This window comes from Geotrypetes seraphini, chromosome 2 (assembly GCF_902459505.1).
Source record: "Geotrypetes seraphini chromosome 2, aGeoSer1.1, whole genome shotgun sequence".
In the NCBI taxonomy this organism is placed as follows: Eukaryota; Metazoa; Chordata; class Amphibia; order Gymnophiona; family Dermophiidae; genus Geotrypetes; species Geotrypetes seraphini.
The window spans coordinates 213,370,818-213,397,078 of NC_047085.1; the positions used below are offsets into that span (position 1 = coordinate 213,370,818).

The following is a 26,261-nucleotide window of genomic DNA, read 5'->3' on the forward strand; positions in this document are numbered from 1 at the left end:
AGGGGAAAAATGCTTGAGTACCTGAATAAATTCATGCAAACCATTTTGAGCTCCCCTGGGAGAACAGTATAGAAATTGAATAAATACTTCCTCTCATAAGTGTCATTTGACTTTCTTAAACTTCAATAACTATGTGCTCCTTTTACTAAACTACAGCAGAGGTTTCTACCAAGGGCTAGAGAGGTAAATGCTCCAAGGCTCATATAAATTCTATGAGTGTCGGAGCATTTACTTCACCAGCCCGCAGTAGAAACCTCTACCACAGTTTAGTAAAAGCCAATGTATATATGAACTATAAGTAAAGAGTACTGGTGCCATGAAAACCCCCCCCATAATTTTTCATACCCTCAACCTATAATAGCATGAAAATAAATACTAAAGTCCTTAAATATATTTAAGGTTTCATTTTAGATGCTTTTTGCTACAAGCAGCAAGAAAGTGAGTACGCAACTTCAGAATGACAGGTTAACAACTGCAATGCAGTGTTAATTCTTTGTTCACTTACTTGATGCATATCATGTTTTTCAAATTCCTGAAGCTGCTTCTGGAAACCCATATTGGGGTTGGCACAGGTTCTTGCACATTTGACAGCAGACAGTGCTTCTTCCCAGCCAAAGTCTGTGACTGTCATGACGTAGGCTACAACCAAAGTCACACTCCTAGAGACTCCAGCAAGACTTAAAAAAAATGAAAATTAGGATTATCAGTACAGGAGCTTTCTAAAGACTAGGTCTTCATATTACCCTATGTTGCACATGTATGAGGCTAAATGACCCTACAAGAGCAAAGTCCAGTAAATTTACCACTAAGTTGAAGGTGGCTCTATGAAAATATTAGTACAAGCAGTCCCTGGGTTAAGAGCAGGTTCCATTTTTTAAACTGTTCTTAAGTTGAATTTGTATGTAACTCAGATCCTGTACAGTACACGGTCTATAAAAAATTTTAAAGAACATGAAACATTAAAGAAACAGTCCTCAAATAAAGTACTGTAGTTTAAATAGAGAGAAAAGATAGGAGGTTTACACTTATTTTTGTTCATCAGTCCCACTGTTCCCTCTCCACCACCACATAAAACATTTCTCCCTCTCATCACTCTTTTCCCCGTGCATCTGCACCTTATGCCTCTCCCACCATGTCCAATTTTTCCTTCTCTCTCCCTAAGCACAACAATTTGCCTGCTTTCTTCATTTCCCCATGTGCACTTCTTTCCCTCTCACTCAGACACCAATGCCCAACAATTATCCCTTTCTATTCTTTCCCCACCTTGGCATCTCATTCCCTCTCTTCCTCCATTCTTCCATCCTATGTCCCAAGTTCATGCTCCCTCCCTGCTTTATTCCATCCTATGTATGAAGTTTGTGCCCCCTCCTTTCCTTCTGTGTTCCAACATGACCCTAATTCTCCCTTCCTATGCCTATGCTGTCCCTCCTGTCCCAAGACTCTTCTCTTCCCTTCCATATCCCAACACACCCCTCATCATCCCCCTCAGTTCCACATCCTGGGCCCTCGTAGTGGGCAGTTTTATTATTATGGGTAACCTTCATAACAGCTAGGTAAAACAACCCATATCTGGCTCCCAATTGTCTCAACTTTGGGGGAGCTGTAGAAACTGCTTCCTGATTGTTGCCATGGCCTTTGCAAAGTCCAGTAAAAATAAAATCCTTGACTCCTGCCATTTCAGATTCCTAGATTCCTTAGCAGCCCTAAGTATCTCCAAAGCTTGAGGAAATCTAAGCATCCTAAAAATTAAGGGCCTTGGGCCACTCTGCCTGCTATTACCCCATGATGGTATCCGATGTGCCCTTTCCAATTCCAACGGTTGCCTGAGGTTCAAGGTAAGCAATTTTGGGATAAAGTCTTCTAGAAACTTAATAGGGTCAGACCCCTCAGCACCCTCCAGAAGACCCAGCAACCTGATGTTCTTTCTCCTGCCCCTGTTATTCAAATCTTCCATATCCCTAGTCAGACACAGTATGGTCTTGTGGTCTGACTGGCACTGCACTAAACAAGTTTCAGTGGCAATTAGAGATCTGCACTTGATTTGTCAGATTAACCACCTCCTCCTGCAGAGTCTTTGGGGAGTGGCACCTTAGAAGGTGTGGGAGGATCAAGCTTGGATTGTTTGGCTGATCCAGTAGCTGCAAATGCAGTCTCCAACTTGGTTTGCCTTGCTGCTGCCATAGTATACCAGTTTTCAGTATTTTGGGAAAGAAAGTCCTTGAAACTACTGATAGATAATCTGTAATTGCCTCAGAGGGGAGAGCAGAACAGTTACACAGCCATTCAACTCACAGCCAAGTTTCAGTATCTGTTATTAGTATTCTTAAAAAATTGTTTTAACTTGTTTTAATGTAGTTATTCTCATTTAATGGCATGCCTAAAGAACATGAGTTATAAAATCAAACCACAATACATTAAACACTCATGGATATACCTGAACAATTAAAATAAAATAGTGTGTTAATCTGTATTAATACAGATTAACACACTACTAAAATACCTAATACTTGGTTCCTGTTCTTTAAAAGCCTCCATCAAGAACCAGGCAGGGATACTTCCTGACCAAGAGATACAGGCAGAAAATTCCACATTTTAGCGGTATAGAAGGCAAAAACCTGATCACGAGTGCTTTGAAATCTAACCTCATTGGGCCTAGATAGAAGTCAGCATTTTGAAGTATAGAAATTTACTGATGGAAGATAAGCAGTTAACAACTTCCAGCTGAAAAACTTATCTGCAGGAATGCAGAAGCTAGTTGAATGATACAACAACTCTGTTGTCTTGCATGGGGACTATGTGGAAAAGTGATATGTTCAATTGCTCACAATTACTTCTATTAAAGCTGTTAAATGTATTTTGCCTTTACTTTTTTATTTACCCTCGTCATTTTCAGTTAGCATAATCTCTTAATAGAGAAACAATTTTATGTTTGACTAATCTAGTCATGTCAATTGCCTCTTAAGATTTTGTTCAATCCTAAAGGGTATCTCATAGGATTTCAAAATTACTGTAATAACAACACTATTTATTTATTATTTTTCATGATACATAATTTCCTCGGTATATTTGTCTTTATAATATTATGTCTACACTTGCATCAGCCTTGAGTTATTGGGAACAAAGTTAAAAATAAAGAAATACAGAATGATCATCTTCTAAGAGATCACCTACATCTCTCTAATCAATAAGGTTTGCATGGAACATACAAACAGAAATTCTGCCTAGAGCTTCTGAAGCACTGGAGATACCTACCAGTGAACTAGGCAGCACTCACTTCCAAGTCGGCATTCATGAATAAACTTAATACTTTCTTTAAAGTGTCTTGTCCTGAAAAATGGAAACAAAATGGTTAATACATGCTCTTAAACTCAAGAAGGCAACTTATCAAAAAAAAATGTCTTAACACTTAAGAAAAGCATATTTGGAAATTGTTTTTAAGAAGCATCCCCTATTTTATATTCGCGTTAACAGTTTTCCCCTTTTTTGGGTGGGGGAAAGGAGGGGGAAATCTTCTTGGTTTATATTCAAATTTTATATTCAAGGATATACTGTAAGCTTTGATTTTGCGACAGATCTAAGATGTACCACTTTCTAATGCAATATTCCCCTTTCGTTTCAGTCCTGGTGACTTTCACTTTTCTTGTATTTACTCTTTTTTAGAATTGCCCAAATTATAAGCACAGAGCAGTAAGTATAGTCACATTTGCTGGACCACATATATCCTTTTGTAAGGCAAGCCCTTCACAAATATGTGAAACTGCATAAAATGGAAGGCCCCATAGATCTCCAGAGAACAAAAGAAAGAAATTATTGCTGCATTTCTAGACTTTAGGGCTTGAGAAAACCTGGTTCAAGGTTATGGGTTAGATTTTCATGAAAACCTTAATATTGCAAGAGATAAATGTTATACTTTAGAAACAGTGTATGCAAATCTCATATACTTGTTTGAGTGCATATTCTATATATAGTATATGGGATATTCTAAAAATCAGACAAGTGTGTGACCCTTGAAAAGCAGAGGTTCCCCCATCCTTGCTTTTGACCACTTGCTAAAACTTAACTTGGGTGTGGGTACATATTTTATATTCATTTGCATATACAGAAGTCATGACTTATGTTACATTTTTTGAGATGGGACTACTTGATGATCTGATAGAACATTTGCATGATCTACACAATATCTCAACGCCAACCACTTTTGGTCATGATCCTTAAGTTTCTCTTTTTTTGTTTTTCACAGTACATTTTTATTTAGATTCAGTTATCTGTTAGGAAATAAAGAAGATCTTAAATTATAGCTGATGCTCACATATAAAATTTAAGAGCAAGATTTTAGTTGATGATATAATCGTTTTGAATACATCAGTGTGACTAATATTGAGGTCAGTAGCTAATACTCAAAATGATAAAGACAGGCATGGCTATGTGGAAACTTTTAACAAAGCTTGACATCAATATCGTAAAAAGCAGAACAGAGAAAGAGGATCTTAAATGCAAAAATCACTTATAAGTACACATTCAATTAAAATATTTTACTGCCAAGTCATTATTCTTAAAAAGTTTTTGGGTAGTTCCTTTTTAACTTCTAAGATCTGGCATGAAGAAGCAAGTGAATGACAAAATTAACTCACCTTTGCTGGATCTAATTGGCTCATGCTTACAATCTGTATCACAGGTATAATGTGACTATATTTATTTTTGCTTTAGTACAAAAGGCTATTCGTTGACTGGACTCTAATTATAGCTTCAACATACACAACACCCAGTCCTTAATCAACAGTAGTCCAAAAAGACCAAATACATATTATTTTAGACTTTTTATGATCCTCAGAGGGCTAAAGAACCCCGTTGGTTCATATGAAACAGATCACAGAACCCTATTGTCATAGGATCAACAATTTGTTTGTTTTTATAAGTGTTATACTTTTTTTTAAAGCTTTTTTTAATTGTTTTTTTTTAGTTTAGCAACTTTTTAACTTATTCATATCAATATACTTAGCTTAATAATAGTAGAGGCACTCTTTAAATACTGGCTACTAGTATTAAGCTAAGTATATTGATATATACTTATATATATATATGTGTATATGTATTTTTGGACATTAATATATAAAAAAATGAGTAATTCATTTTATAACAACTTAGCAATAAAGATAGAAACAGTTTTCAACTGAGGCATTTCCAAAGCAATATTTCATTTTTTAAGGGTAAGATACCTGTGTAGAAGAGTACAGACATCAATGTATTCCAATGCAAATGTGTTTTTATAAAAAGAGATTAGGTTCCTACCTTGCTAATAAAATATTTTTTAGTAGATAGGTGTGCCATTCTGGACAGCAGGGTATTCTCCTCATGCTTGTGAGCCATAAAGAAGGTTTTCAACTCTTCCTCCTTCTCCAGAGGGCTCTGCTGCCCCCTTCAGTTGGTACCAAAGCAGGCAATAGTGCTAAATAGAAACACATAAGAAAGAGGGGTACAGGGAGACTCCCTGAACTACAAATCTGTTCTGTTCTGAAAGTATAACAAAAAAGTGATTATGTTATGCACAACAAAAGACTGTCTAAATAAACATAGCCTGCATCTTGTACAACTGTCTGTAATTCCCTTTTTTTTGGCGTTAACTGTGTTTCACTGCAGACCCGTTGGATCTTGTTTTTGTTCGACTTCTGAACGTATAACAAACATGATAAACATTTTAATTGAATAATCAAAACATCTAAATAACTAAACCAATCAGAAACATTTATTGAGCTCTAGTATTCCCCCAATATATTATAGCAATAGATTATTCCTCAAACCATTAAGGTCTGATTGACATGAAAATCTCAGTTTTTGATGCAAACTTCCCCATTGAGACAGTAGAAAGGCAGAGTAAATACTGACAGGGTGTAATTCCAGAATGACATACCTATCTACTAGAAAAAAATATTAGCAAGGTAAGAAGCTAATCTTTTTTTTCTAGTGCAATAGGTGTGCCATTCTGGCCAGCAGATACATACAAAAGCAGTCCCAGAAATCTAATCTGCGCCTAATCAATAACACTGAAGACTCAAAGACGGTATCCTCTCATGCTGCCACATCCACTCTGAAGAACTTGGAGAACATATGCAGAATGGACCAGGTCGCTCTTCTACAAATCTCTCTGGATTAAATCACTTGAGCTTCTGCCCACAAAGAAACTACACTTCTTGTGGAATGTGCTTTCAAGGATACTGGCGAATGCTTGCCACAGGCAATATATGGTGCCGTGACGGTTATCCGTATCCATCTTGAAATGGTAGCCTTAGACACTGGTCTACCATGTCTAGCCTGACTGGTGAGCACAAACAGATAGTCCGACAGTCGTAACTCATTGATGACCTCTAGATAATGTAGGACGACTTTCCTCACATTTATCTTCCTCAGAATCCAGTCCTTTTTCTTTGACCCGATGGTCTGGAACACTGGTAATCTTACTTTTGATTTGACATGAAACGCTGAAATGACCTTTGGCAATAAGGATGAGACTGTGTGCAAGGAAACTCCCATCTCCTTGATCTTAAGGAAGGGTTCCCTGCACAGCAGGGCCTGAAGTTCTGAGACTTGTCTTGCTGATGTAAAGGCCACAAGGAAAACAGTCTTGATGGTTAAGATCCAACAAGGACACCTCCTGAATAGGCTCCATAATGGAAATGGTTGTCTTAGTGGTGGTCTGAGCCTTAGTGCCCCCTTTAGGAATCTGGTCATATCTGGAGGAGAAGCCAGGGGAGCTTTACATCCATGGCTCTGAAACATAAGAGGCCTGCCACATGGACTCTGAGTGACGCCACTGCAAAGCCTTATTCGAGATCTGTTTGAAAGAAAGTTACCATCGCCATGGATGGAGCCCTAAATGGCTCTTCCTTCTCTTTTGTGCACTAGTGTTGAAATGTCTCCCGTGCCTTAGCGTAAGCGGAGACCATTGTAGGCTTCTTGGCCCTGAAGAGAGTAGCAATGACTATTGAGTATCCTTTGCGTTCTAACGCTTTGTGCAAAAGAGCCATGGTGTAAGACTAAACTAAACTAAACTAAACCTTAAGTTTATATACCGCATCATCTCCACGGAAGTAGAGCTCGGCACGGTTTATAAGAACTTAAAAATGAGAAAGGGTAGGAAAAGGTTTACATAAGTTTATAAATCGAGTGGAAAAGTAAGGGAAAAGAAATTACATGTTAGAGAAGAGCCAGGTTTTTAGTTGCTTGCGGAATAAATAGAGGGAGCTCAGGTTCCGCAGCGGGATAGTAAGATCATTCCAGAGACCTGTGATTTTGAAAAGAAGTGATTTTCCCAGTTTACCTGCGTGGAGAATACCATGTAGGGAGGGGAAGGATAGTTTTAATTTATGGGCGGTCCTGGTGGAGTCAGGGCACGAGGAGTTGAAAGAAAGTGAGATTAGGGAAGGAAGGATGCCGTGAATAATCTTAAAAGCTAGGCAAAAGCATTTGAATTGGACTCTGGAAATCACTGGGAGCCAATGAAGATTGGCCAGGAGTGGGGAGACGTGGTCAGATTTACGTTTTGCAAAAATCAGCTTGGCTGCCGTGTTCTGAATAAGCTGGAGTCTTTGGAGGCCAAAAGACCAAAGAAATCCGAATCTTCTATGACAACTAGGCCCTGCGACAGAAGATTGGGCTGTACCTGCACTCAGAGACTCTTGTCCCTCTGAAAATGCACTAGGTCAGCGTACCACAGCCTGCATGGCCAATCCAGTGCTACAAGGACCACTCTCCCTGGGTGGTTTGCTATTCTGTGAAGTATTTGCCCTATCAAGGGCCATGAAGGAAACACATACAAGAGTTCGCTCTTTGGCACCGGCTGGACTAGGGCAGGGTTAGGCAATTCCGGTCCTCGAGAGCCGGAGCCAGGTCAGGTTTTCAGGATATCCACAATGAATATGTATGAGATGGATTTGCATGCACTGCCTCCTTGAGATGCAAATCTATCTCATGCATATTTATTGTGGATATCCTGAAAACCTGACTTGTCTCTGGCTCTTGAGGACCGGAATTGCCTACCCCTGGACTAGGGCATCCAGGCCTTTGCTTCCAGGCTCAGATCTTTGACTGAAGAAGTAGACCACCTTCTTGTTCCTCACTGTAGCCTTCTGTGGACAGAGCGGCCAAGTATGGCAGGATTCCAGAGTCCACAGGAGAGTCATTTGAAGGGAGTCAATTTGTGGGGACCACTGAGACAGTAGTGCGTTCTGGAGAAGATGCATGTGAGCCATCACCCAAGAGGCCACATCTATAGTGGCTTCCATAGAGCCTAGTACTTGGAGATTGTGACATTTCCGCTCCCCGAGACGGTCATGTCAGAGTGAAACCCCGGTCTCAGTCTCTTACTCGAGACCAGACTCTCCCTGAGAAGGACCAGGAAGAAGATCCTGAAAGCCTAGCTGCCTATCCTGAGCCTTCCAACCTAGAGCAGTACCCAGAGTATAGGTTAACTCCACGGCCCAGAAAAGCTTCCAGTCACACTAAGAGGTTTAATCAATCTCCCAGTGGTATTCTGCCCTGTAGCCTGAGGGGGAGCCCAAGAACACACAAGCTAGGCACACAAACACCCAGTGTAGGGCGTGGCCCTAAGCCTTTTAAGCAGCCCTCCAGAGCATTAAAGGAGGCTGCCCAAGAGAGTCTGGCGGAGAGAGTCCTCCGGGCCAGGCAAAGGCCAGACCTCACTCCAGAGCCAATGGAGTGTGAGGCTTCAATGCCTCAGGAACCAGCAGAGCAGCTGGATACACCAGAAAGCATGGACCTGGATGAAGGGTGTATGCCGGAGACCGTTATGGAAGAAGCCATGGATGTGGGCTTGGCAACTTTCCACTAAACACTGCAGGTACGAGGCTGTACAGGAATAATAGTGGAGAGGAGTTTTGGAAGAACTAATTTTGATTGTTTGTGCTGTAAAAACAAGCTTAGAGCAGTGCTGCACCAGCTTGATGGTCTTGCTACACTGCAGCTGTGCAGAAGCTCAAGAGGAACCAAAGGACTGTGAGCTAATCAGGGCTGGAAGTATAGGAGCCTGCAGTAAGGCTTCAGTTTTGTCTTTTGTTCCTGCTTAAAGTTTACTTTATATCCAAGAATGTAAATACCTGGTGAAGAAACTGGACTGTGCTGATTGGTAAGCCCAGGACTCCAGCTTAAGGCTGGATAATTTCTTAAGAGACTAATTATGCTGTGTTTTTTCAGAGACTGTGTGACCAGGTAGAGCAAACCCTAAAACCTGGACTGGAATTATACCTGATAGAAAGCTTGCTGTGCTTTCACTGGACTGGGTGAAAGTTAAAAGTCTTTATTTTCTGTTGTTCTTTCTTTTTGCCCTTGTTTGGGAAGAAAGGAAACTTGGACTATAATAATATCTGATATGGTTTATAGTTTTGTGTGTTAAGTGACTAATTAAACTTTACACATTGTTTTTGGTTCAACTTGACTCACGGTGCTTTATTTTTAGCAAAGCCCAAGATAGTGAGACACCAGTGAGGTCTCCCCCTTTGGGAGCCGCGTCGGGAGTGTGCTACCCTCTACCAGGGGTCTTCTTAACCTTACCGAGACCCCGGCAGGTGACAAGATAGTGCCATGCAGACGGATCTGGCTTGGCCATCATGCCCGTTATCTAAGTGCAAATCTTCTGTCTGCGTGCCTCTGGAAGATACACCCAGCTTTCTGCCATGTTGAATTGTACTTTCAGGTATTACAGAGATTGGGACGGAACCAGTTGGCTCTTTCAAAAATTCACTATCCAGTCCAGGCTCTGTATGACCTGGACTACTTGAGCTACTGTTTGTTCCCCTTTCGATAATGACAGAGCTCTGATTAACCAGTGCAGCCAGATATAGATGCACTTGGAATCCTGCGCTGCTACCACCACCATCATCTTGGTGAATGTGCAGGGTGTTGCTGCCAACCCAAATGGGAGTGCCGAGAACTGATAATATCTCTTCAGCACATGGAATCTCAGGAATCTCTTGTGCTCCAGAAATATGGGAATGTGCAAGTAGGCTTCTGTGAAGTCTAGGGAAGATAGAAATTCCTCTGGAGCTATAGCAGCGATGACTGACTACATGGAACCTTTGTTGATGTGTGAGAGATCCTGGAATGGTCTCCAATCATCTGAGCCTTTCTTGGGCACTATGAAGTATATGGAGTATTTGCCCAGGCCCGATTCTTCAGGCAGCACTGGCTCTATGGCCTGAATTTCTACAAGTCTTTGTACTGTTGTTAAGACTCTGCATGACTTTTCTGGGTGCCTCACCAGGGAGTCCAAGAACCAGTCTGTTAAGGGATGGGCGAAGTCTAGATAGCTTGTACCCTCCCTGAATGATCTCCAACACCCAGCAGTCTGAAGCGATCTGCATCCAGACTTCCACATATGCAATAGATTTCCTCCTATCCTTAGGGGGAAGGCTTCGGCCCTGACATCACTGCGCTTTCTTGGAAGTTGATATGGGACGAGAACCGGAGGCATGGCTTTGCCTAGGTCCTATAAATATCTATCTTGATCTCTGAGGTTCTTCCTGTGTACTGTCAAAAGCGCCTGGAATTACAAAAATGAGACCACTCAGAACCTCTAAAGGTTCACGGTCTGCTGTCAGGCAGAGATTTTGGCCGGCAGTCTGTCACACTGGCCATCAGATCATTTAGACCCTTTCCAAACATTTGTCTTTGAAAGGGAGTCAGCTGAGAGTAGCCTTGGAGGTGGAATCTCTTGCCCATTGCCTGATCCAGAGCATTCTGCAGGCTGAAACAGAATAAGCCAAGACTTTGCTCATGACTCTGATGATGTTGCAGAGAGCATCGGCCACATAATCTTCCCTTGTTAGCATCAGCTGGAGCAAAGGCTTGCCCTCTGCCAGGGTAAGCCCACCCATCTTGGTTTGAGGAGAGTGTGCTACAAAAAAGGCTGCTGCAGCTGCTTTGATCTCTAAGGCCAAAGCTTTGAAATGCCATTTTAGGACTATATCCCCTTTGCACTCCTGTGTATCCTTTAATACTACGCCTCCCTTATTTGGCAGGGACGTGCACTAGGTTACCTGAAAAACCAAGGAATCCACCTTAGGCTAAGTGAACATCTGTTGCCACTCCTATGCCTAGTCATTGTTTTGGCTATCTTTAAAGAGCCCTCAGGAGCATTCCGGTACTCCGTGACTAAAATACTCATATCAGGATGCCAGGGAAAGGATGTATGGGCTGCGATCTCACTCCGCCCAGGATAGAACATTGAGTGGAAGGGGCCTGCTGGAAGTCTAACTATAACTCCCACACGGATTCAGTAATGAGATCTTATAGCGCCAAAGGCTTGAACAGTTGGCATACTGTGGTATCTTCCCCTTGATACAGGGCCACCACTACTACCTGTGTACCTGTTCCTATTTGCGACCCTATATCGCCCAACAAGGAAGATTCACTCTGTGACAGCAAGGGCAGACAGACTGATCCTTCACCTAACGAGTCCCCATCAGAAAGGTCCGTAGGATCCTGGTCAGCCTCTATCAATGACACTGATGCGCCCTGGGAGCCCAAGCCCTCTTGTGCAACCCCTGGCTTGCTGCTAGACCTCATATGAGAATCCCAACTATCCAAATAAGCTCTCCACATCAAATTAACAATTTCAGGGAAAAAAAGGCTTTTCTAGGCAGCACCGAGTCTCCTTTAGGTAACTCCACCTTATGTCTCTATATATATGGTTGTTCCAGGGCTCTGGGAGGGATTTTCTCCCAGTAGACAAGCCATTTAAAAATTTCCTCAGCCCTAGAGACCAAAGGAGAGGCTAAGCTTGATGCTTAAGCTCCCCCTCCCCTTTGTGTGCACTGCGTGGCACAAAGGTGCTCTTATGGCATTCAACCAACACAAATCTGGCACACATTAGGAGTAAAAGAGTTTGGGGACTCTATCCCTGCCAGTTTTGAGGCAAAATGAGGAGAGTTGTAGAATCTGGAGAACTTTGGAAAAAAATTGGGAAATCCCAGAAGGCTGCTGCGGTAGCATCTTAGTGCCAAAATAAGGCTAAAAAATGACTTCACTAAAAGTAAAAAAAAAAAAAGAACAACCCTCAGAAAACAGGATTTTAGAGGTGGGGAACCCGACAAAATGTGGCAGAAACTTTCACAAAATAGGTTTTTTAGAATCCTCCGATTTTGCCCTTAGGCTGTCATAACCTTACTCATTATGATGTGCTCTGGGAGAAGATCCTGCCTCAATCAGCCAGTTCTTCCAAGGAGGGGGAGGAGAGAGGCAAAATCGCAGCCAGCACCTGAAGAGTCCCGCTGAGCTCCCTGCAATTCAGTAGGCAAGCTAATCTACTAGAGATACAGATTATGAGCTCTACAAAGTTTTCTGCAGGCTAGCCAAACAGGTCTCCAAAGGATTAACCTGCTGGCTGCAGACTCAAATTTACTTTTTCTCCACTGCACTGGGGAGCTCTGGTGCACTGATAGCCGCAAAATCAGTGAAAAATATCAAAAGTAATAAAGAAATATACGGAGAAGACCAGAAAGACACCTTTCAGCTCACAAGCAGCAGGAAAAGCTGAAGGAGGCAGCAGTACCCTCTAGAAGAGGAGGATTTAAAACCTGGAATGGATTCCTTCTGCATGGTTTGTGAGCATGGGAGAATACCCTACTGTCCAGAATGACACATTTATTGCACTTGAAAGCAATGTTACTTACCGTAACAGTTGTTATCCAGGGACAGCAGGCAGCTATTCTCACTAGTGGGTGATGTCATCCGACAGAGCCCCGATACGGACGTCTCACAAGCATGTCTTGCTTGAAGAAACTAAGAAGTTTCGAGATGCCCGCACCGCGCATGCGCCAGTGCCTTCCTGCCCGATGGTCCGGGCGTGTCTCCTCAGTTCAGGTAGCTAGCAGAGAAGCCAACCCAGGGGAGGTGGGTGGGATGTGAGAATAGCTGCCTGCTGTCCCTGGATAACAACTGTTACGGTAAGTAACATTGCTTTATCCCAGGACAAGCAGGCAGGTATTCTCACTAGTGGGTGACCTCCAAGCTAACCTCAATGGGATGGTGGGAGAGTTGGCAACTTAGGAGAATAAATTTTGCAACACAGTTTGGCCAAACTGCCCATCCCTTCTGAAGAATGTATCCAGACAATAATGAGAGGTGAATGTGTGAACCGAGGACCAAGTGGCAGCCTTACAAATCTCCTCAATTGGTGTCGATCTGAGGAAGGCTACAGAGGCTGCCATCGCTCTGACCTTATGGGCTGTGACTTTACAGGGAAGGGGTAGTCCAGCCTGGGCATAGCAGAAAGAGATACAAGCTGCCATCCAGTTGGAGATGGTACGCTTTGATACAGGTCGTCCCACTCTGTTCGGATCAAAGGAGACGAATAGTTGAGGAGCAGTTCTGTGTGGTTTGATGCGATCCAAGTAGAAAGCCAAAGCACGTTTACAGTCCAGAGTGTGAAGAGCTGATTCTCCAGGATGAGAATGAGGCTTTGGAAAAAACACTGGAAGAACAATGGATTGGTTGAGATGAAATTCAGAGACCACTTTAGGCAGGAATTTAGGATGAGTGCGGAGGACCACCTTGTCATGATGGAATACAGTGAAAGGCGGGTCCGCCACCAGGGCCTGAAGCTCGCTGACCCTGCGAGCAGACGTGAGGGCCACCAGAAAAAACACTTTCCAAGTGAGAAACTTCAGTGGAGCCGTTTTCAGAGGCTCAAAAGGAGGTTTCATAAGCCGAGAAAGGACAACATTTAGATCCCAAACCACTGGAGGCGGTTTGAGAGGAGGATTGACATGAAAAAGTCCTTTCATAAATCTGGAAACCACAGGATGAGCAGAGAGAGGTTTCCCCTGTAGAAGCTGATGGAAAGCCGCAATCGCACTCAAGCGGACTCGAATAGATGTCGACTTGAGACCAGAATGAGACAGGTGTAGAAGATAGTCCAACACAGAAGATAGAGAGGCTCGCTGAGGCTCCTTAGAGGAAGAAAATCTAGTCCATTTTTGGGAGTAGCATTGTCGAGTAGCAGGCTTCCTGGAAGCCTCCAAGACATCCCTCACCGCCTGGGAAAACTGGTGAGGGGTTACGCTGAGAGGAACCAAGCTGTCAGGTGGAGAGATTGCAGGTTGGGATGAAGTAGTGAACCTTGATGTTGAGTAAGTAGTGAAGGAAACACTGGAAGAAGCACCGGCTCCCTGCTGTTGAGTTGAAGTAGAAGGGAGAACCAAGGTTGTCTGGGCCACCGAGGAGCTATCAGAATCATGGTGGCATGGTCGAATCTCAACTTGACCAGAGTCTTCTGAATGAGAGGAAACGGAGGAAACGCGTACAGAAAGCGATTCCCCCAATCCAGCAGAAAGGCATCTGCCTCGAGGCGATGAGGAGTGTAGATCCTGGAGCAAAACTGAGGCAGTTTGAAGTTGTGGGGAGCCGCAAAGAGGTCTATCTGAGGCGTCCCCCATTGTGCAAAGATCTGATGAAGGGGGTTGGAATGGAGAGTCCATTCGTGGGGCTGAAGGAGACGACTCAAGTTGTCTGCTAAGACATTGTCCTTCCCCTGAATATAGACAGCTTTGAGGAAGGCATTGTGGCGAACCGCCCAATCCCAGACTCTGAGAGCTTCCTGACAGAGGGAGGCCGATCCCGTACCCCCTTGTTTGTTCACATAATACATGGCGACCTGGTTGTCTGTGCGAATGAGGACCACCATGTCGTGAAGCAGATGTTGAAAAGCTTGAAGAGCATAGAAGATGGCTCTGCGCTCCAAAAGATTGATCTGATGGAGTCGGTCCGCACTGGTCCAGAATCCCTGAGTGCGAAGTCCATCCAGATGAGCCCCCCAGGCATAGGTCGAGGAATCGGTTGTGAGAACCTTCTGGTGGGGAGGAGTGTGAAACAGCAAACCTCTGGATAGATTCGAAGAGATCATCCACCAAAGTAGAGACTGCCGAAGAGCAGGAGTGACGATTATGTGTCGAGTCAATGGATCCGCCAACTGAGACCACTGAGATGCCAGGGTCCACTGAGGGATTCTGAGATGGAGTCTGGCGAACGGCGTCACATGAACTGTAGAGGCCATGTGGCCCAGGAGGACCATCATGAGTCTCGCCGAGATGGACTGGCGAGAAGACACAGACTGGCAGAGATGAAGAAGGGCATCCATGCGCTGAGGAGGAAGGAACGCTCTGAGGCGGATGGTATCCAGGACCGCCCCGACGAAGGGGAGCGACTGTGTAGGCTGAAGATGAGATTTGGGAAAGTTGATCTCGAACCCCAAACTCTGCAGGAACAGAATCATGGACCGGGTCACCGAGATGACCCCCGAGGCCGAGGGAGCCTTGATGAGCCAGTCGTCGAGGTAGGGAAATACCTGAAGACCCTGGTTCCGGAGAGCAGCGGCCACCACTACCAGACACTTCGTGAAGACTCTGGGAGACGAAGACAGACCGAATGGAAGCACTCGATACTGCAGATGTCCCACCCGAAATCTGAGGAATCTGCGGGAGGCCGGGTGAATGGGAATCCAGAGAGCATAACCAGTCGTTCTGCTCGAGGAGGGGATAGAGAGAAGCAAGCGTCAGCATGCAAAACCTCTCTTTGACTAGGAATTTGTTGAGGACCCTGAGGTCCAAAATGGGTCTCAGGTCGCCCGTCTTCTTCGGAACAAGGAAGTACCGGGAGTAAAACCCCTGGTTGTGTTGGTCCACAGGGACCGGCTCGACAGCCCGGAGCCGGAGCAAAGCCTGGGCTTCCTGAAGAAGAAGGGCGGACTGAGTCAAGTTGGAAGGATACTCTCTTGGAGGGTGGTCCGGAGGGACCCGATGGAATTGGAGAGAGTATCCTTCCCTGATGATAGTAAGGACCCAGAGGTCGGTGGTAACGGCCTCCCAGCGATGATAAAAATTATGGAGGCGCCCTCCGATGGGAAAAACAGGGGGAGGCAGAACGAGACTGGTTATGCCCTCGATGAGACAGTCAAAAAGGCTGAGGAGCCTTAGGGACAGCAGACGGCTGAGACTTTTGCTGACCCTTCTGAGGAGGCTGTCGCTTCGCCGGTTGCCTCGTTGGAGGAGCTTGCCTCGGCTGATAACGCCGCTGATAAATCAAAGGCGGTCGAGAGGGTCGAGACTGCTGAGGCTTAGGCTTCGGCCTAAGAATGGACTGGAAGGATTTTTCATGATCCGACAATTTCTTCGTGACAGTCTCGATGGATTCGTCAAAAAGATCCGCCCCAGCACACGGGACGTTAGCCAGGCGGTCCTGAAGATTCGGTTCCATGTCAATGGTCCGTAACCAGGCCAAACGGCGCATCGCCACAGAGCAGGCTGCTGCTCGCGCCGAGAGCTCGAAAGCATCATAGGCCGATTGCATCAACTGAAGACGAAGCTGGGACAGCGAAGCAACGACTTCTTCAAACTCAAACCGAGCCTGGGACTCGATGTAGGGTGTGAATTTCCGAAGCACAGGCAGAAAAAATTCCAAATAGGTGGCGAAGTGGAAATTATAATTCAGGACTCGGGACGCCATCATAGAATTCTGATAGATGCGTCGTCCAAACTTATCCATTGTCCTGCCCTCGCGGCCCGGAGGCACCGAAGCATACACCTGGCCAGGATGAGACCGCTTGAGCGAGGATTCGACCAGGAGGGACTGATGAGAAAGCTGGGGCCCCTCGAAGCCCTTATGATGCACCGTGCGATACCGAGCGTCCAATTTGCCAGGTACCGCCGGGATGGAGTAAGGAGACTCAAAGCACCATATGAAGGTCTGATCAAGGAGCTTGTGCAGAGGCAGGCGTAAGGACTCGGCCGGAGGACGAGGCAAGTGCATGGTATCGAGATATTCCTTGGAGTAGCGGGACCCCGCATCGAGGGTAATGTCCATGTCATCCGCCATTTGCCTGAGAAACGAAGAAAAGGACAGTTGGTCCGCCAACGCCGGTCTTCGAGAAGGACTAGAAGAAGTCGATGCTTCGGGCTCCACGGAGGCCTGTGAGCAACAGTAAAACACCTCGGGGTCCTCGAACTCCGGGCCGGGAGGAGGAGACCCAGCAGAAGCAGAATACCCCATCTGAGGCAATTTCTTTTGAGGCGAGACGGTGGAGTGCCGAGAGGAATGCCTCGAAGAGTGTCTGGAGCGATGCCCCTCTCGATGCCTGAAAGGGAATCGAGTCCGTCTGTGAGAATACTGGTCCCCAGAAGCCTCTAAGGAGCAGATAGGACTCGAAGCCGTCGATCGTAGAGGTGGATGAGTCGGAGCCTCCCCGGAAGCCGCCCAGGCTTGATAGGGGGTCCGGAAGAACTCGTCCTGCCTCCTGCTATGCCCAGGACTGGGAGGCCTCGAAGGTGGACGCCACACTGTGTCATGGGGCAGAGCAATAGGTTCCAAAGGAGGTAGGTCACTAAGGGATGCTTTCCTCGAGGGAATCGGTTCCAAGAGAGGCATATCTCCAAGAGGAGCCTTCGTCGATGGAATCGGCTCAAAGGGAGGCATGGCACCAACCGAGGAACGCCTCGAGGAGCTGGACACCGCCCGCCTGTCCTCCTCGCCGAGCAACGAGGTCGTGCGGCGCGGAGGAGGAGGAGGGGGCAGCCCACCCCTCGGGACCGGAACTGGGAGGTCACCCTGGATCGAGGCAATCAGCCGGGGACCCATGGTAGTCATGAGCTCCACAAATTGAGCCTCCAGGAGGGACTTCAACGAAGCCGATATGGAGGGATCCGCACCAAACGGGGGCCTTTCCGCACGGTCTTCGCGCACTTTCGGTGCAGTGTGCTTCTGTTTGCCAGCTTTCGGCACTTTAAGCACCACCGGAGGAACTATGGGGATCGGTACCTGTTCCGAGGAGACAGATGAAGGCACTGGCGCTGAAGACAAGGCCGAAACCAGCGTGAACGAGGCCAGTTTCAAAAGGCCCGAAGCAGCCGGGGAGACAGAGGGCTTTGTCGATGAAGTCGAAGCCCCAGTTGATGTTGAAGCAACAGGATCCAACGAAGCTTCCATCTTGAACATGGACTCCCACAGCAGGCAGCGGCGCTTAAACGCTCGCGCCGTCAAAGTGGAGCAAGGCCGGCACGATTTCGGAAAATGATCCGGGCCCAGACACTGGAGACAGTGTCGATGAGGGTCCGTGAGCGAAATCGCGCACTGACACTTGCTGCACTTCTTAAAACCGGTGATCGGCCGGGACATAGGCCGGAAAAGCTCCGCCGCAAGGTCGAAGGCGCGGGGCCCAAGCCACGCGGCCGACCCAGTGTCGGAAGGAAAAATTTTTTTTTTTTGTAAAAAAGAAATCAAAGAAAGAAACAAACACACAGGAGAGCCCAAAAGAACCCAACCCGCGGGAATTAGAAGGCAAAAAACAGATTTAATGGGCGCAGAATTGAAGTTGAACTTCTCAGCTCCGCGGAAGAAAATGAACTGAGGAGACACGCCCGGACCATCGGGCGGGAAGGCACTGGTGCATGCGCGGTGCGGGCATCTCAAAACTTCTTAGTTTCTTCAAGCAAGACATGCTTGTGAGACGTCCGTATCGGGGCTCTGTCGGATGACATCACCCACTAGTGAGAATACCTGCCTGCTTGTCCTGGGATAACAAACATTATCCACCTGAGACCATCAATTGCACCTATAAGAGAGCTATAGTTTTAAATCATGATTTGTGTAATGGGGAAACGGACTCTCAGCAGGTATACTTGCTGCCTTATTCTGCACAAGCTTTCGCCACTGAGAATATAATGTATCGTCATGAGGAGGTATTAAAGATTCATCAAGTTTATAAAGTGCTATAATGTCTTGCTTTTCTAAAGAAATGATAAATAGTAGTAGCAGTAGTAAAGAAAAAATTGATACACCTTTTGGTTCATTCAACTGTCTAAGTGCATTATCTGGCAGCCTGACCTCTAACAGTAATACTTGCAAGATTACTGCTAAGGGTCAGGGTGGCCATTTTTAAACCTAGGGTCGTGAGAGCAGAAGCAAGTGGAAGGCCTTGGGGGGAGGGAGGATATGGGAGGTGATTGAAGTTGGAAATCAGAAGACTATCAGGGATGGTTGCTGGGGGAGGCACTTGTGATACAGGCTTTAAACAAAATAAAGAGACGGGGCCGCAAAAAAAAAAAAACCCAAAAAAAAACACAACCTGCTCATACTCATATGTGGGAGGTGGTACAATTTTTTCCCATGTATACAACTTTAAAAAAAAAAAAATTCTGCTCCCATTGGACATGAAAAGCCATCAACATGCAGTCCTGCATCTATTTTACAAGAGATTCAGACTGGCACAGCTCTTAAATACTGTGGGATTATCCATGTCTCAACTTGGATGTTGAAATTCCCTTCTTCATGTCCTATCCAAAATCTGCCCATTAAGACCAAAAGGGCTACATCAGGAAGATTTATGCTAGTCTTCTAAGAGAAGAGTTGGGACTTTGTTACACCTCATTTACCTTATATACTTGAATATAAACCATGATTTCTGGGCCAAAAAATGACCCCAAAATAGGGGTTTTTGTTTATATTCAAGCCACCACCTGACCATCGGCGACTGTCCTCCTCTGCTCAACCCCTAATGGGCTGTAGGCTTCTATGTGCGAGTTCCCTCCCCACCGCCACGATAAACACCAGGAGTGGTTGTCCACCATACCCCCCCCTCCAATTAATACAGGCACCACCATCTTTCATGGACATTCCCCATCAGCCAGCATTATCGTTATGATTGAAGAAAGCTGCTGCCCCACACTGGATCTCCATACAGCATCGGCGGCAACTGCTTACTTCAGGTTTGGTGGCTTCAGCAACAGCTTTCTTGGCATCAGGAACATCAGCTTTTTTCAATCGTAAGCATAATGCCGGCTGAGGAGGGATGTCTATGAAGGATGGTGGTGCCTGTATTTTCAGTAGCTACAGGAACAACTTTCTTCAGCATTGGGGATGGCAGCAGTAGTAGCAGCTTTCTTCAACAGTAAGCGTGATGCTGGCTGGGGGGGCAGTCTTTTTCTTAGGACATGGAGGCCACTAGTTCTCAGGCTGCTCCACATTTAGTTTACTCCTGCTAGGGCTGCCACTCTCCTCCTTTTTACTGTACCCCTTTTTATCGCTCTTTCTGTTCATACTCTTCCTCACCCTTCATCCTCCCCAATTACGGGCATTTATCCCAGCTCAAGGAGACTGGATTGATTGATCAAGTTCTCCATGGTTGACTGGAGAGGGGGACATTCATGAAAGATATTGCAGGGTGTTGCTGCAAGTGTTGCTGTGCTTGCTTAATACATTGAGGGCAAGATGGGGATTATGGAGCTGAACAGTTAATATGGATGGGTGGACCGGATAGGGCATATGGGTTTGTTTGGGCTTTTTTTTTCTGTTTATACCATCCTGTTCTATTGTATGTTGCTTCTTCATCTTCAAGCTCATATTGCCACTAGGGAACCTTCTTGGGCAGACCCCAAAAATACATTTTTCCCAAAGGCTTCTCAAGCTACTACGGGATGTGGGAACAAAAACCTAAAATAAGATGAACTGTTTATCACTGTTATTGTAAATGTTGCGTGGGTTTGTGCTAATAAAAATATTTGAAGTTAAAAAAAATTGTGTTAAAACTTATGGCAAGGATGTCTAATCTTTGTAGACTTTCTCGCCAGGATCATCCAAATTTCTAATCTCGATTTATATGCAAGTTAATCTTTTTTCCTCATTTTTTAGGGGAAAAAGGTCACCTAGATTTATATTCAGATCAGTTTATATTCAAGTATATACAGTATGAATGCCCTAATGTGCAGATCTTTTGGACAAAGGTTTGGCATCATATTTCAGCAATTTTGCAAATTAACAGTTATATCCTTAAAGTTTGCTATCTAGAAATCTGTGTTTCAGGTCAGTAGAAGACTTTTTTGTTTGGTTTCTGAGGCCATTAAAACTGTTAACTATTGGAAAAATTCAGGTGATTTAAATGCACATTTGTGGTGAAATTAGACTAGCTTATCTAAGACTTATGAGAGGATTTCAGAACAAAAACGCGAATTGGGCACCATTAAAAATTGCAGATGGGAGTGGTTAAATAGGTATTATGTTTTATGCTGTTTGCAAATAGTAATTTCAAAAATCTTAATGAAGAAGATTTCAACAGAATCTATTTCTGCACTAATTAAAACCTCAGAAATACATTTTGACCTATTTTTTTTTGAAGGAATTAAACAAAATACATTAAAAAAATAAAACTTACAAATTTTGAGATGGTGAATCAGAGGCAGGTATGCAAAGATATTTCATATCCTGTCAAAAGAAAGAGAAGAAGGATACATGTTAAGTAACTCCTTAGTAATAACAGCACCATTCAATGCAAAACTTGCACAACTATCCATGTTTTGGAAGAGATGACCTTACATAAGAACATAAGAATTGACGCTGCTGGGTCAGACCAGCGGTCCATTGTGCCCAGCAGTCCGCTCATGCAGCGGCCCTTAGATCAAAGACCAGTGCCCTAGTTGAGTCTAGCCTTACCTGCGTATGTTCTGGTCCAGCAGGAACTTATCTAACTTTTTCTTGAATCCCGGTATATGTACCTTTCACATCATAAAAATGCTTAAAGCCTCCAAAGAATGTAAGGGCAAGGTTAAAATAAAAGTGAAGAGGTTCATTAGAAAAACTATGCAATTGCCTAGCTATACTAGAAACCACCGGTGTCACCTAGCTACTTTTAAGCAAAAAAAGGAAATGACCCTAATATTTATAAACCATGCTAGCCACACTTCTTGACAAATGATTTTGTGCAGGACAGAGATCAGTAGTCAGGATCAGTGTGCCAGCCTGCAAATTTTAAAAATGAGTAGCTGAAGACTGCATGAGGCCCGGGGTTATTGATGGAACCCATGCTTCCAGAATAGAAGATTACCTGTAGCTGTTCTGATTAAAATAGAAGAGAGAAATAAAAGTAGGTGTGTGTGTGGTTGGGGGAGGAGGAGGTGGGAGTGAGAGAGAGAGAGATAGAGACAGAGCAGGAGCAAAACCGTGGGAAACAAAAGAAAGAAGGTACTCAGCTGGTGGCCTGAGACAGAAAGAGGATGTGGGCACTGTGGCGTGATACTGGTATACTAGGCAGGGACTGACAGAGAGAGACAGGAGAATGCTATAGTTGGGGAAGGGAGGAGAGAAGGGAAGATTAGGTTCTTACCTCGCTAATTTTCTTTCTGGTAGAAGGATACAGGAATCTTGACAAGTGGGCTATCTCCACCCTTGAGTTTATATAGAAGGAATTAAATTTTCTTTGACTCCACCTCCTACTCTGGGCTGCAATCCAGCTTCTCCTCAGTTCGTACCAAAGCAGTATAAGAGGATAAGTAATTAGGAGGGGTATGGGGGTTCTCCCCAACATATCAAATTCTGTTCTGCTTTTTAAATAATATTAAGAATAAATCATGGTACAAAACATGTGAAACAAAAGAAAAAACAAGGTGGAACTAACAACCACCTACCTGAGCGCAACCAGCACTAACACTAAGGGAGATCCCAGAGGTACTCCTATGACTGTACAACTGATAAGTTACAACGCTCTTCAAATACTTCGGACAGGCAAAAATCCAAACTTCTGGATACATATACCTGTCTGAGACAGAAAACAGGCTAAATGGAAATCTGACAGGGTGGGCCATCAAGACTCCTGTACCCTTCTAGCAGAAAGATTATCGAAGTAAGAACCTAATCTTCCCTTCTGGTGTAAAGGGTACAGGAGTCTTGACAAGTGGAACTTACCATAGCACTCCCTGGAGTCCACATCTGGATAAATGAACCTACGGTTAGCACTGCAGACCCGAAAGTGGTGTCCATATGTGCTACCATGTTCACTCCGTAAAAGTATAGAAGGTGGACCATGTAGCCACCTTACAAATCTCTTCGGTCATTAACACCCGGGCCTCCACCCATGAAGCCATCACACGTCTAGTGGAGTGAGCTTTCAAAAATATTGGCAGCTGATTACCGCAGCCAACATAAACAGAGGTAATTGCCATGCAAATCCATCTGGGAATAGACACCTTAGAGGTTGTCTTTCCCTACTTGCCAGTGTTGGTTAAAACAAAAAGATGAACCGAAAGATGAATTTCATTCATCACTTCTAGGTAATGGAGAAGAACTTATTTTTTATTTTTTAGGTATTTATATACTGCTATCAAGGTTATCTACAAGATTTACAATCAGGTACTCAAGCATTTTCCCTATCTGCCTGGTATGCTCATAATCTAATGGAGGATTGAGTGACTTGCCCAGGGTCACAAGGAGCAGCACGGGATTTGAACCCACAACCTCAGGGTGGTAAGGCTGTAGCTCTAACCACTATGCAAAATCATGTTAAGGTTCCAAGCTGGAAAAGGTTGCAGCACAGGGGGATGCAGCTGCATCACCCCCTCCAAGAATTTGGCTACATATGGATAATAAGCTAAAGAAATTCAATCTACTCAGTTCCTAAAGCAGGATAACCCTGCTACCGGCACTTTGAGGAACCAACCACCAGACCTTTCTTGAGACCTGCTTGCAGGAACGTTAGGACTACAGTCATTGGGGCTCTCAATGGTTCCACCTGCTCCTGCACATACCAGCGCTAAAACATTTTCCAGGTCTTGGCATAGGCTGCCACCATTGTTGGCTTCTTAGAGCATAGGAGAGTCACTATGACCACCTCTGAGTAGCCCTTTTTCTTCATGGCCTTGCACTTAAGAGCCATGCCATAAGCCCAAAGCATTCTGGGTCACCTAGGGCAACTGGATCCTGTGAGAGAAGATACAGATGAAGCAGCAATCTGAAACAAAGTTCTCTTTTTGTAATTGAATTAGATGCATGAAAAAATGCTTTTTACAATGTCTCATTCTTCATTCTATGTTACAACCTTTCAAGAATGCTTTTACCAGAATTATTGCTTAGAAATATTTTAAGGAGATTTTGTTACATCATAATAGAGATATTTTGCTCATTAAGGGCTGGATTCACTAAATGACACTCAAAATTCATCACTGAAAAAACAAACAAAAAAAAAAATTGGTACCAAACAGTATTCTATAAAGGTTCTTCCAGGATTTGCACCCTTTAAAAATTAGCACATAGTACCAGGATCCACACTCAACTTTAGATGCGAGAAATTATACCAGCTGAAACCAGGTGTAAATCCTGGTGGGCAAGTTGGGCGCCGATCCACACTATTCTAAGGATCACTCCTAACCCACCCATGCCCCTCCAGTGGCCATGTCCCCTTTGCAGACCTGCATGAAAACACTTAGGTATTATGCTATAAATAGGTACATAAGTGTGTTTTTACGTGATCTGCAGTGTCTGCCCTGTTTAAGTGCCTTGCATCTATCATCCAGCAGCAGTGCTACTCGACTAACACAAGTAGTTTTTGCAGCAATTCTCCGTTGGTTTTTTGTTTTGATTTTACTTTGGTGCCTGAGGAAGGCTGTTTCAGCCAAAACACGGACCGTATTGGGGTCCAGGATATAAAGGATCTAAGGACTTTTTGCTAGGTCTTGCCATATATATTTAATAATTTTTTATATATACTATATGTGCTGTACTTTCAATAAAGCAGTTGTTGTCACAGCTGGTCTATCGTGTCCCTTCCCCACTCCTTTTCTGTAATCCATATTTGCCATGTGGGGTTGTTTCTCCTTTCTGTTGTGGGATATTGCATCTGTTAGAACACATTTCTACAATTTATTTATTTATTTAATTAATTAATTAATTAATTAAAAGACATAGCCTGCTTAAAACCTAAGCGGGTTCCAAAAATCTATACATAGGTCATAAAACAAACATAAACATAACTTTCTTCACTAAACAATAAAATTCAGTGCAGATGTAGTGACTAAAATTCAGCACCATATATAGAATGCCCCTGTATTTCTATGTTCTAGCATGTCTCGGGGCAGGGGGGACTACTAAAAGGAATGGTAGGTGTGCAGGTGGTAATCTGGATTTGACCACCTTCTCGGAGGACTCCAAATCATTGAACGATTAGGTTTCTTACCTCTGCTAATCTTCCTTCTTGTATATCTCCTCTGGAGCCTTAACTATCGGATAGTGCATCCATTCCAGCCTTGGCTGCAGAACTTAAAAGTAGCACCAACCGCCTCTGCGGGTCACCTTCATGGTAGTATACTTCTCCAAGGAGGAGTAGTTTTTGGCGTTGAAATCATATTTTAAACAGAGTTGTTCCATGGCCAGAGAAGATCTTTCCAAATGAGGCATGTACTACTCAATCACACAAGAAATGCTTTCTTGAATTGAAGGCACATACAGGGGCTACACTTTGTACTTAAAGTTTTCCTACATATGTTTGATGCCTTATCACGGGAAAGATTTTGTCCTCTCTGACCCTGGAAATTCAGAGAGCTATCTTTTCAATAAGTGATTTAGCAAGTTTTATTACCGTATGTACTCGAGTATAAACTGGGATTTTGGGGCCAAAAAGTTGGCCCAAAAATAAGGGTCCCAGTTTATATTCGAGCCAACACCCCCTCCCAAAATTATTTCCAGCTGCCGTCGCCAGGCTCTGCACCCTGCTCCCTCCCTGCCTAGCTTCACATCTCATCTGACGATCCCAGCAAGCTGGGAGAGGGAAACTACTATCCAGTCTGTGCATGTTACATTTTTAAAATAGGGAGGACAGGGACACTCACAGCATCTCTTGAAAGGTCAGAAATAGTTCCTTGTTCCCCTCTAAAACCAAAGCTATCTATCATCATCTGTATTTAAATAGAGAGAGAGGACAATTCCTTGCCATTTTGCAAAAGCTCCCATCCCTCAATCACAACTGTTTTATGCCTTTTGAAAGGTCGGGGATCGGCAGATGAGGTATGAGGCTAAGGCAGGGTGCAGAGCCTGGAAGGGTGCAAAGTATGACGGTGTAGGAAGGAAGGGTACTGGGTGCACAACCTGACAGAGCAGGGCACTTGAATATTAAGCCGCCCGACTTATAGTCAAGTCAACCATTTTTCCTCCTTTTGGGGGAAAAAAGGGAGGGTTTTAACTTATATTCAGATTGACTTATATTCGAGTATATACGGTACTTCCTATCCCTATCCCACTCACTCTCCACCTTCCCTCTTACAATTCCATACCTCTCTTCCCTCCTCTACTACTCTCATCCCACCCCTCCATTCCCTTACTAAATGTTATCACCAGATCACCAATCTCAAGTGATTGAAGCTCATAAGTCTCCTCATGGACCCTAAGTTCACCCATATTTTCATATCTCAGAAGTGCTCTGCAAATCCCCTTCCATTTATCCA

General features: G+C 44.4%; 2 protein-coding genes across 5 annotated transcripts in view; one reads left to right on the forward strand and one right to left on the reverse strand.

Moving 5' to 3' along the window:
• The window catches only part of NQO2 (N-ribosyldihydronicotinamide:quinone reductase 2), a 243,462-nt gene that overhangs the window by 74,948 nt on the left and 142,253 nt on the right, over nt 1–26,261 (forward strand). The window lies entirely within an intron of this gene.
• Nucleotides 1–26,261, reverse strand: part of DUSP22 (dual specificity phosphatase 22) — a 96,713-nt gene that overhangs the window by 5,839 nt on the left and 64,613 nt on the right. For all 4 annotated transcript variants that reach the window (XM_033934900.1, XM_033934899.1, XM_033934896.1 and 1 more), the window contains 3 exons: nt 21,209–21,258; nt 3,253–3,327; nt 506–677 (listed from right to left, as the gene is read on the reverse strand). In XM_033934900.1, the coding sequence (XP_033790791.1) occupies nt 506–677; nt 3,253–3,327; nt 21,209–21,258 (297 nt within the window). The remainder of the gene's footprint in view (nt 1–505; nt 678–3,252; nt 3,328–21,208; nt 21,259–26,261) is intronic.